The sequence below is a fragment of the Penicillium griseofulvum genome (genome assembly GCF_001561935.1).
Source record: "Penicillium griseofulvum strain PG3 chromosome Unknown contig_79, whole genome shotgun sequence".
Taxonomy (NCBI): Eukaryota; Fungi; Ascomycota; class Eurotiomycetes; order Eurotiales; family Aspergillaceae; genus Penicillium; species Penicillium griseofulvum.
In genome coordinates, this window is record NW_024467420.1 from 1047335 (window position 1) to 1059693 (window position 12359).

General features: G+C 49.7%; 3 protein-coding genes across 3 annotated transcripts; 1 reads left to right on the plus strand and 2 right to left on the minus strand.

The window, feature by feature from the left end:
- Positions 1–1175: 1175 nt before the first annotated feature.
- On the plus strand, positions 1176–4443 carry PGRI_003330 (putative nuclear serine protease HtrA2/Nma111; the record flags this gene model as incomplete). The annotated part of the gene is made up of 4 exons (XM_040788046.1): positions 1176–1589; positions 1660–3963; positions 4020–4217; positions 4276–4443. 4 exons carry the CDS (start codon positions 1176–1178, stop codon positions 4441–4443), a joined length of 3084 nt encoding a protein of 1027 aa, XP_040651818.1.
- Positions 4444–5518: 1075 nt separating this feature from the next.
- Positions 5519–9541, minus strand: PGRI_003340 (uncharacterized protein; the record flags this gene model as incomplete). Its single annotated transcript, XM_040788047.1, has 5 exons — positions 5519–6079; positions 6138–6452; positions 6504–9161; positions 9219–9309; positions 9366–9541. 5 exons carry the CDS (start codon positions 9539–9541, stop codon positions 5519–5521), a joined length of 3801 nt encoding a protein of 1266 aa, XP_040651819.1.
- A 271-nt stretch (positions 9542–9812) lies between these two features.
- PGRI_003350 (uncharacterized protein) lies at positions 9813–10937 on the minus strand (the record flags this gene model as incomplete). Its single annotated transcript, XM_040788048.1, has 1 exon — positions 9813–10937. The coding sequence occupies one exon, from the start codon at positions 10935–10937 to the stop codon at positions 9813–9815; it is 1125 nt and encodes a 374-aa protein (XP_040651820.1).
- Positions 10938–12359: the final 1422 nt, after the last annotated feature.

Here is a 12359-nt window from a genome sequence, read left to right on the forward strand (position 1 = left end):
GCAACTAATGGGGAAACATGCCAACTCCGTGTGAGAAAGCATGTCATAGGATTATACCTATCGAGCTCCTGATTTGTCCACCGCCCCGAATCATGCGAACCTGGGTCGGGTTACCAATACAAGCTTTGTGGGAGGCGCCGGCCCATTCGCTATCAACACCATGCATACCGGCAGACGTATGGACCTTCAACCATGCGCATCATCTCTACCAGCTAACACACCGAACGCATGACCAGCTGAGAACTTTGAAACAGCCATGGTCTCTGATATCTGACTGGAAATACTCTAGAGTCACCCGCTTTGGAGGTATGGGGGCATTTGCCGAGGAATACAACAGGCTACAAAACAAACCCCCGATTTGTACATTAATTGAAATGTAACATCTTACGCGTCTTACCCACATGCAAATCAGGCAAAGAGGTATTCAGAATTATTCTCAACTGGGCGCATGAGGCAGCCATGGGATCACATCGTGCAACTACGCCCATTTGTGACTTTGGTCTTATCGCATTTACCGCCTTTTCTCTCCGCCTTCTTCAAGCCTGGCCAATCTCCTATTTCCAACCCGAAGCATGTATCAATTCTAGATACGGGAATTGACGTGCTATAATATTGATCCCAGTAATGACTCCTACCTGTCGGAACATACAGAAAGATAATAAGACATGTATAGGCGTTGGTGTAAGGTCTAATTTTTTGCCGGCAATAATCCAGAGATGTGAAAGTGGCACCTCACGTCGTCCGTAAACATCACGTGCCAAGCAAAGCCCTCCGCCAATCATATGGCAATACAACTTCGCCGCCTTTAGGACTTGTGTTTGAGGGTTGACGTTTTGCCTCGATATCAAGGCGCGTACGCATTTTCCTCAATTGTTTAGTGGATGTATTGTTCATTGCCGGTTGTATGCAGAAGGAGCTTGCAAATCGTCCCCAACTTGCCTTTGTCGTTTTATCGAACTTCAAACCAAACCTGCACTCCTTTGTCTTCAGCCGCTGATCGGTCATCTGCGTCACATTCCTTAACTCCGCATCGCCCGCATCTTCAAGCGCTCCAATCGTCTTATACTTCATTCTCTGCTGCCCCGTCAGCCTCAAGAGGCTCCCGGACGATCTCGTCTCTTGCCAACAACCTAAAACCCCGTCTACACCACCTCCGAAACTCAGATTTCTTCACTATGGATGGCAAAAGCGACATAGGTGCAAAGCGAAAGCGCAGCACGGCGGCCACTAATTCCGAGCATCCCAACAAACAACTCAGACCTCAGCCCGCGGTCTTGACTCCCGATGACGCCACGCCTGCCAACGGAACTGTTTATGAGATCGAAGAGGACATGGATGAAGCTCCCTCGCCAGCTGTCATCCCCGCTACAACGGACTCGCCTGAATGGCAGGCCACCATCGAGAAGGTTGTGAAATGTGCTGTCTCCATTCACTTCTGTCAGACTTGTTCGTTCGATACAGAGCTGTCTATGTCCAGTCAAGCCACTGGCTTCGTGGTGGATGCAGAGCGTGGCTATATATTGACCAATCGCCATGTTGTCGGTGCGGGTCCTTTCTGGGGATACTGTATATTTGACAACCACGAAGAAGTAATTATATCCTGCGCTATGGTCCGGTCAAAGCCCTTTCCTGGTTACTAACATAAGTGTTGAATCATAGTGCGATGTCCAGCCTGTATACCGAGACCCCGTCCATGATTTCGGTATCCTAAAGTTCGACCCTGCGAAAATCAGATATATGGCAGTCAGTGAACTCAAGCTCCAGCCGGATGGAGCGCGAGTTGGCACAGAAATCCGTGTCGTGGGTAACGATGCTGGAGAAAAGCTGAGCATTCTGTCTGGCGTGATCAGTCGACTAGACCGAAATGCGCCTGAATATGGAGAGGGCTACTGTGATTTCAACACGAACTACATCCAGGCCGCCGCTGCAGCCAGTGGTGGTAGTTCTGGAAGTCCCGTGGTCAATCTTGCTGGCCATGCAGTTGCTCTGCAGGCTGGTGGTCGAGCTGACGGTGCTGCGACAGACTACTTTTTGCCGCTAGACCGCCCGCTCCGTGCACTGGAGTGTATCCGCCAAGGTCAGCCTGTCACTCGTGGTACAATTCAGACACAGTGGGTCTTAAGGCCTTTCGACGAGTGTCGCCGTCTTGGTCTGACCCCGGAGTGGGAGGCTGCTATACGTGCCGCAGCACCTACTGAAACGAACATGCTTGCGGCCGAGATCATCCTTCCGGAGGGACCTGCAGATGGTAAGTTGTTGGAGGGAGACGTGCTTATCAAGGTGAACGGAGAGCTCCTCACCCAGTTTGTTCGTCTCGACGATATCCTAGACTCGAGTGTCGGCGAAAATGTCAAGTTGCTGGTTCAGAGAGGCGGTCAAGACGTTGAGGTTGAGTGTCAAGTGGGTAATCTTCATGATATCACTCCCGATCGTTTTGTGACAGTCGCTGGGGCCAGCTTCCATGATTTGTCGTACCAGCAGTCACGTCTCTATGCCATTGCCACCCGCGGAGTCTATGTCTGTGAGTCGGCAGGCTCTTTCAAGCTGGAGAACACCGTGGCAGGGTGGATCATTGATTCAATCGACAAGCGGCCCATCCGTAACCTCAATGAATTCGTAGAGGTCATGAAGAACATCCCCGATCGCACTCGCGTGGTGATCTCCTATCGCCATATTCGCGACCTCCACACGAAAGGAACTAGCATCATCTACGTTGACCGACACTGGCATCCCAAGATGCGGATGGCGATCCGTAACGACGAGACTGGTCTGTGGGATTTCTCCGATCTCGCCGATCCTATTCCTGCTGAGCCTCCTGTCCCCCGGGAAGCCAATTTCATCCAGTTAGACGGCATCAGCCAACCTGCTGCTGCCGAGATTGTCCGTAGCTTTGTGCGTGTATCGTGCATAATGCCGTTGAAGCTGGATGGATACCCGCAAGCAAAGAAGACTGGGTTTGGACTGGTCATCGATGCTGAGAAGGGCTTAGTAGTAGTATCACGAGCCATTGTCCCCTACGATCTTTGTGATATCAATATCACTGTGGCCGATTCAATCATCGTCAGTGCTAAGGTTGTCTTCCTACACCCGCTTCAGAACTACAGCATTATTCAATATGACCCCAGCCTCGTCAAGGCTCCGGTCAAGAGCGCCCAGCTCAGCACGAACTATATCAAACAAGGCCAGGATACCATCTTCGTCGGCTTCAACCAAAACTACCGCATCGTCGTGGCCAAAACCACTGTCACTGATATTACAACAGTGTCAATTCCCGCCAACGCAGCTGCCCCCCGTTATCGCGCAATCAACCTAGATGCTGTGACCGTGGATACTGGGCTCAGCGCACAATGTTCAAACGGTGTTCTCGTCGGCGAAGACGGCGTAGTACAGGCCTTGTGGTTGAACTACCTCGGTGAGCGCTCTGCAAGCTCTCACAAGGATGTCGAATACCACCTTGGCCTTGCCACGCCATACCTTCTTCCCGTTACTTCCAAGATCCAGCAAGGAGAGGTCCCAACATTGCGAATCCTGAACATGGAAAGCTACGTTGTGCAGATGAGCCAAGCTCGCATCATGGGCGTCTCGCAGGAATGGATTAACAAGGTCACCGAGGCCAATCCATCACGACACCAGCTGTTCATGGTGCGCAAGGTTGACAGCCCTCCGGCCGGCGTCGTCCCGGACGCCAGCACCAGCTTCCAAGAAGCCGACATTATTCTCACGCTAGATGGCCAACTCATCACCCGCGTTTCCGAGCTGGATGTCATGTACGAAAAGGAATTCCTGGATGCATTGGTCATCCGAAATGGCGAGGAAGTGCGCATCCGCGTCCCCACCGTACCAACCCGAGATATCGAGACAGATCGTGCCCTTGCCTTCTGCGGTGCCGTTCTACAAAAGCCGCACCATGCTGTCCGCCAGCAGATCTCGAAGGTTCACAGCGAGATCTACGTGAGCGCAAGAGTGAGTTGCGATACCTCCGTTTCACCCGTTTAACTCCCGCTAACACTAGTCTTCAGAGCCGTGGTTCCCCCGCTTACCACTACGGTCTTGCACCCACTAACTTCCTCACTGCTGTCAACAGCGTCGCAACTCCAGACCTGGACAGCTTTATTCGGGAAGTTCGGAAAATTCCAGATAACGAGTACTTCCGTATTCGCGCTGTGACCTTCGACAACGTTCCCTGGGTTGTTACCATGAAGAAGAATGATCATTACGTGGGTTTTGCCTTGCTCTTATATCCCAAAATAACTTGAACCGTCTAACATTTAACAGTTCCCAATGTCCGAATATGTCAAAGATCCTACCAGCGCATCAGGCTGGCGCACCATCTCCTACGAGACTCAAATTGGTGTGGCGCCCGACGCTGCCAACCTCAATCCCGATGCTATGGATGAGGCCGCTGCGGGAGGAGCTAGTGATATCGAGCCGGATATGAAGTAAGTGCTGGCTCAATGTCGATATTTGCTGCGTAAAGGCTAGAGAATCTTGTATTATATATTTTCTCGGCGCTGCCAGGGGCGTGGGGTTTGGACCAGGGTTTTCTATTTTGTGTTTTATGTGTTTTTCATTTCCATACCGGCTTGAGTACAAAATCATAAACAATGCACATGTGCCATATATTCTTTTGCTTCTTGGATTGAAAGTAGGGTTGTGCAGGACTATGTCGATTATTTATAGAATCCGTGCCTTTGGGAGTCATTTTCTCATTCTAGCGATTATTGATATTGTTTGATCAGTCTTGCTTACAGCCATGGAGTATGTCCCGGTCTTCGTTTAATATCGCTGTACATAACAACCATGTTACACACCACTATCTTGGGCTCTAGGCAATAAGGCGTCACTTATTCATTTGAGTTTCTGCGTCTTATGAGTCCATCAAAGTCCTATTAGATGTTAAGTCGGGCAGAAATTCTAGAGTGAAATGTTTCAACTATATATATATTTCCAAGTTACTAGGATGGCACAACGAATAAACAACCTGTTAGACCCGAAGGTAAAATAAAAGACAAAGAACAAGGCGTCCGTAAAAGATATAGAAGAGATAAAGCCTAAAACGATAGACTTAGCTACGAAAAAAATAAATAAAAAAAGAAGTGCATCATCCGTGAATCGAACACGGGCCTCGTCGATGGCAACGACGAATTCTACCACTAGACCAATGATGCTAGTTCGATGTAAGATGGTCCACTATTGTGTTATATAAGTCAAAACTTACTCTCAGCCTTAATATTGTTCAAAGCCCTATCCCATATGTACCCTGAAAAGAATCAACGTCAAGAGAACATCCAAGGCCAAAACAACAATTCATTAACCCAATACACCGATGGATGCAACCATGCTGATGTCTAAGACCATAGAAACTGACAAGAATAATACAAAATAACGCCATGAGGTAGATGATACACCCATAACACCGACATAACCATGTCCACAAAATCCATACGCCCAAAAACGAAAGGTCGCTATTCAATGTACGAACCAAATCACTATCCAAGAAAGAAAATCCTGCTGATCACTAGCTGTTGAAGCTCCAACCACCATTGAGTCGCAACCGCTGTCGCTCGGCAACATCCTTCCGAATCTCCTCTTGAGTAAGTCCATCGGGTCCAGACCAGTTCGCACTGCTGGTGCGGTCACGGTATTTTTTGATCTTCTTATCCGCCTTGAAGGTGTCTTCAAGAGAGAATGGTGCAATTGGGCCGAAGATTGAGTCAACTTCCATACCATCCTGCTGCCGGAGAAGACCTTCCAGTTCCTTCGCCTGTGCCCACTTGGGAACAGGGAACATCTCGGAGTCGGAATCGTCATCATCTTCACTATCAGTGTTGATTTCCGGCAAGTGGATATTTTCACCATTGGGGTACTTGGGAGATGGCTTGGCTGGTGGTCGCTGGGCGGAGCTGGGTGCAGCCTTGTGTGCACTTGGTGGAGGTGCTTGATTTGGTTCGGCAAACGGTATCTTGCCGTTTGTGTACGTGATTATTGGGTGAGCGGGTCGCTGAGGTTGAGCATTTCTGTAGCTGGAAGAGGCTGACTGGGGTGCCATGGAAGACTGTCCACGGCCAAGAGTAGAAGGCTTTTACAAATGTCAATGATTGTTCGTCGGAGAGTAAATGGGATCTGATGTTACTAACCTTTCTGATACTTGATTGACGGATAGGCTGCGCCATGGTGCGCACAGGTGGCATAGGGTTATGCTCATCTTCTGTCTTTCGCCGTTTGAACTCGCCAGTTGATTGTACGTTAGTGGGGTTAGACGGCGCAGGCCGGTGGCTGGTTTCATCATTGCCTCTCTTTGGCGGTTTGGCAGGATTAGGTGGTGGTGGGTTGATGCTGCGGCCACCAAACGGCTGAATTGAGCTACCCAAGCGAGAAGGAGGGCGGGCAGCACCCAAGTCACTTCGCTGGGAAGACTGAGAATACGACTGCTCGTGTTGTAGAATTGGTCCCTGGAGATTGTTAGCGGCATGACAAACCACTGGCTGAAACAACGTGCTTACATCGTTGACTATCTGCTGGCTGCCTTGTCTCCCATGTTTCCGAGCATTCTCTGCTTGTCGCTTCTTGATCGCCTCCATACGGGCTGCTTTGTTTGGGTCTTCCTGGGCCGACCTTTCCCGTTCGCGGCGCTCTCGTTCGGCCTGGCGTTCTCGTTCGGCCTGGCGTTCTCTTTCAGCCTGTCGCTCTCTTTCGGCTTGTCGCTCCCGTTCAGCTTGTCGCTCCCGTTCAGCTTCGGCACGACTCCTCATCTCCTGCCGACGGGCCTCTTCCTGTTGTTGCTGCTGCAGTTGGGCAGCACGTTTGCGTTCTAGCTCACGCTTTTGTTCCTCCTTCCGACGTGCCTCGCGTTCTTGCTCCTTCTTGCGGTCGCTGGCGGCCTGGGCCTTGCGCTGGGCCTGCGTCAGACTGGAGACAGAGCTCTTGAAGCTGCTTGCAGAAGATGATGTATGTAAGGATGTATTGCTGCCCTTCTTTTTCAAAGTTGGTTTCGAGACCGGGGGAGGGGCGGCTATGGACACACTCGACTCCCGTGCACCCGAAGACGATGCGACAGGGATTTGTTGACGAGACATGGTGCTTCCAACACGAATTGACATGGGTTGCGGCGTTGGGCGTTTCATGGGCTCGCGGGTGGGTTTGAGAGGACGGCGGTCATTTTGCTTGGGTTGGGGGATGGCAAATCTGGAGTTGGGCTCCTGAGCTGATTCAGGTTCGCGCGATTGTTGGCGCTGTGACTGAGAGGTCTTGTGTACTGCTGGGCCTGCCCTCTCTTCTGGCTCGACTGATGAGTTGTCCCGAGCGGCTTTGAGCTGAAGGGCTCTTTGCTTTTCTTGTTCCCGAGCTCTCTCAACGCGAGCTTCTTCTTCTTGATCCTCACGTTCCTGCTCTTTCCGCTCGTGCTGGCGCCGTTTCTCTTCTTTCTCGGTTGAGCTTCGTGTTCGGCGGCCTTCCGGACGTTGAGGACTGGTGATAGGGACAGGCTGAGATAGATGTTTGGCATTTTTAGTGAATGTGTCAGCAATTGGCTGAATGCGCGCCTGGTCAGGCGATGAGTGCTCCATTCGCGGTGTGTTTCCAGTGCTTGAGAATAAGCCCTTGGCAGATTTCATAATCGAGTGCAGTTTCAACTTGGAAGCACTAATGTGACCATCAAAGCGCCTTGGCGAGCCTGTTGGAGTAGTAGACGCATCAGCAGCAATATGAGTCAAAGAAGCGCTTGGTTGGTGACCCTGCGGTCGGGGCGAGGAGAACATCGAGGTAGATGATTTGGGACGTTCGGGCTCTGTTTTCGATGTATCTTTTTGGTTGACTGCTCGCGCCTTTTCGAATTCAGCAAGCTTCTCCATGACATCTGCGGTCTTGCTCTTGTAAAGCTCGGGTTTTTGGGGAGAACTCAAAGGTTTGATCCAGTCATCGTCGACCGACATGGGCTCTGGAGCCTCCTGTGCCCTTTCGTTTGAAGCTTCAGACTTTGCTTCAGCCTTGGAAGCTGCAAGATCTGGGTAGGCAACCTGACCACCCGGCAGGCCAGAAGCAGATGGGATCGACTTTCTGGGTCGGGATGGCTGGACTTTGCCTAGCATGCTGATTCTATCATGCAAGGACTGCGTAGACTTTTTGCTGTGCATCCTGGTAGCCTGCTCAGGATCCGCTTCTTCGTTTGATTCTTTCTCGTTATCAATGTCCAACGCCCTGGGACCGGCATTCTCCTCTGCCGCAGCTTGCGGAATCCTGTGGCCGCCTGTCTGTCTGCCAAAGTAACTGGGACGCCCAGCAGTACTCATCTTCGCCAGATCAATATGGCTTGTTCGAGTCTTCAAAGGTTCCCGCGCAGGGAGGGTGGCAAAGCTTAGGCTGCTTTTCCGAGCGAATGGTCGATCTGGAGTAGAACCATCCGAAGGAGAGCCGATGTCATCAAGATTGTCGAGAACTGTGTCGTCTTTCATAGCATCTTCCATATCCTCGTCTTCTGAGTGATACTCTTGCGTCTCGATAGGTGGAGCTACCGGGGCCACCGGGACCTTTTCTGGAGTTGGCTCAGGTTTTGAAACGACCGCATCACTCTCGTTTGTTTCAGGTTCCTCATTCTGTTGTGTTTCCAAGATTTCGATATTCAACTCGGGCTTTGTTTTCTTAGTCGGTGTCGACATGATCTCGGTCTCAGATTCTTTGGGGACCGATTCGGCCGGAAGCGCTGTTCGCTCCTGGGTTGGGGTTGGGTTGTTGTTCGGCTCGACAGTCTGCCCGCGGGAGCGAACCTCTTCACGCGCGGAGTGGAAGGATTCTTCGTTCGTCTGTTGACTAACCGAGATGTCGACCTCTTGAGTATCCTGATTCATGGGCTCGTCTTGTTCCAAAGGTTGGGTAGAAGGCTGAGTCGAAGCCTGTGATTCTTGTTGCACGTCAGGGAATACCATTTCATCATCATCGGGCATGCCATGGTAACCAGAGTCAGTGTTGTATGTGGGGAACGAGTTCAGATTTTGGGTGAGATCGGGGTATTCGGGTTGCGAAGCTTGCTCTATCACAGCGTTGGTGCGGGGCACAGGCGATGCCGCCACGGGAGCTGGCTTAGAAACAACACGATGAATGAATGGGCTCGGGCTTGCTTGGTTTTCCAGTTGTTTCTGGGCGGATGAGAATATTTCGCTCAAGGGCTGCAAGGGGACATTAGACGCGAACTGTTGAAATCAATTTGGTATAGAGAAACTCACCACTCGAGACTCTTCGGGGATACGCTTCCGAGCGGTTCGGGGCGTTTTGCCTCTCATCTTTCCGGGAGTTTTGAACACATCTGCGAAGTTCCTGTGTGATTGTTAGCACTGAGCAGGTACAGATCATAGTGTGCGGTCGCAACTCACGTCTGGCCCTTGGAGAAGATTTCGGTCATATGTTCATTTAACCAGTCCATTTCGTGTCGAACAGGGTATTCCACTTCTTCCATTTCTTGTTCCACTAGCTCGGCCATGTTTTCCTTCTCTGCTGCAATCCATGGCGCTGAGCCGACGGGTTTCTGCGCCCTCGCGCTTGCCGCCATGATCAAAACAATGCGCCGTTGGCGAAATTAGGGGAAATAAAACAAGTGATTAATGGCGTACGGAGAGTAATTGTAAATGTACAATCATGGAGGATGTGTGGTTGTGGGTCGCGCTGAGTCGGGGAATGGAGATGTCGAGAATCAAAACAGACCGAATCGGGTTCGATAGCAACGCGTGGGTCACGTGTTTCTTTGTTTTGCTATGGCACTCTATGAATCTTTTAATAGTTGAAACCTGGTTTTCCATTGAAATTAAGACGTTGAAAGCAAATTATGCCTGAAAACCACCTTTCTCTTCAGAGCCATCGTCCGAGTCTTCATCGGAGTCGTCATCTGAGTCCTCCGGGTACTCCTCAAACTCATACTCAGACATACTATCATCAGAACCCCTAGGTTCATACCCATCAGCGATGGCTTTAGCGATCACTTCCGAAGCAGGAACTTCCATAGATATTCCGGCTTCTTCCAAATACGATTCCCTGATAGAGTGCCAATGTGAATCCTCGAATACTGGGCGGTCCCAATTGACCCGAAGTGGGGGATTCAAGCGCTGAGCATCCAAGGGCTCTTGCGAAGGCCGCCATGTTACTGTCGCAAAATAGTACTGAAGCTGACCAGGCGTCACCTCGTCACGCAACCAGCGCCGTTCCCCGAGCATGGAACTTCCTGTCCATCTGGACACTGTAGTATCAGCCTTGGCTGCGAGCATATTGGTGCCATCGGCTCGCTTGAATCGCCACTGATCGGCCATTTCTCCCGCAATGTAGTCTACTTCGTCTTTGCGTCGATCGATGCTTTCAATATCGATACAGAATCTAGTCACGCTAGAGGGCAGCACTAGCCATTTTCCCCAGGCACCGTCGATGCATAACGCCTGATTGTCTTCCCAAAACCAGGTATCGGTGTAACGGATAGTGATTGTAACAGATTTGGGATAAAAATGACGCATCATGAAGATTCCATTGAAGTCTGTGGTGCTCTCGAGGCTATATAGCTGAGGAAACACTCGAATACAGCCACCCTGCACTTCACCATGTCGATTATGAATTAGATTTAGGCTTTGCTGCATTTTCTCGACCGTAACAATTCGCTCGGGAGTGCGGAACAAAGAGGCCATCCAGAACGCATGCTCCGAATAGATGAAGGGCATGAACCATGCCTCCATGTAGACCTTTTTGCAGGTTCGGAGCAGTTCTGTGTAGGTTCGATGACGGGTTTCATAACCTGGTCGTGTGCAGTATCCATATTTCTCCGGTGGCTGTGTCGTGTCTGGGGCACTTGTCAACGTGTAGGTGAAGATCTCATGGCGAATCTCTGGAGGGAGTGAGAATATGCTGCTTTGCGTCTGCTCATTGTACTTTGTAAAAAAAGCAGGAGAAGGGTTCGGCTCTGTCATCTTGAGTAAGTAGCTAGTTTATGAAATGGAAGTGAAAGATGAATCGCTATATATATATATGTATGATATATATCTTATGAGGTGGATTTCGACCACAATGAGGCCGATTCTGCCTATGATATTAGTGGGGACTAGCCAACCATATCATCAGAAATGTGTAGGCATCTATGACCGACAAGAAAGGCTAAAACACTTGTCGGGTTCCTCCGTAGAAAGTACCGATTTCTGATGCCTGATAAACATAAAATTGCGGGCCAAATCCTCTCAATATAGGATACGGTCATAATAAGCATCACCAGTCTAAACCGTCGATTGAGCGCAAAGTCGCGCGAGCAGCTTTTATAGAATATGAGTGAGGATTATGAGCTAGTTAAGATAAATATATTCTCTACCACCATGTAGTCTATCGCTGCCATACAAGAGTCACTCACCACAATCACATCAGGTTGTGCACAAAACAACTTGGGGCCAGCCACTTGGGGCTTCCAGACTCATTTCGTTAGTTCAAGACATTTCGACCACAACAAAATGGTTGTATCCACCCCGTCACTCTCGCCAATAACTCTTTTCCCCTTATGCAGACTGTTATATATAGTCCATGATATCGGTCATAAGGAAAGGACCGATATAATGCATATTAAACATGATATTGAGAAAGTTGAAGTCCCGATTCCAACTTAACAAGTATAGGATGGCACTGGATAAACCCCCCAGAGATCTCGGCCCCCATCAGTCTGCTTCGTCGCCTTCAATGCCTATCTATAATGGTCCCACTCCAACCCAAGTGGGTACTTTATGGCCAAAGAACAAAAAACAAAAAGAAACGTCCCCGGGAAGGCTTGAACTTCCAACCTCCCGATTAACAGTCGGACGCGCTAACCAATTGCGCCACGGAGACTTGCTTGTTTTCTGCTCGACAGTAATAGACTAATGAGTCTATGACCTCATTATGTCTAGAGTAGGCCGCTGCTGTGGGCAAGTATGATAATATTGAGACTAGTAGCGCAGGATGATGGAAGTTTAATTGCATTCCAAATAAAACATAGGCACTATTTATGCTACGATTTGCAAGTTGAGATGCTGAATTGACGATGTGGTGGCGTGACGAACAAGATATATATATAATGTAGCGATAGGTCTCAGCACAGTCGACAAATGCCAAGGGAGGAGGTTGTGAGATTCATAACGACAGTATTTTATTCCAATTGCCTAAATAGTGTATGATTTTGTATATTAAGAAAGGAAGCATCACACAAGTCATTTACAACCACTTCAAACTTTCATTCTCTTCACTAGCCTCTACCCTAAATCACCACTGTAAAACCCCAAAGTCCCTCGACCTCTCCAAATCTTTCCCTTCTCTTGATAATGACTACCAATGACGCACATGACCCTGCTCTATACTCCAAATAAGGGATTCCC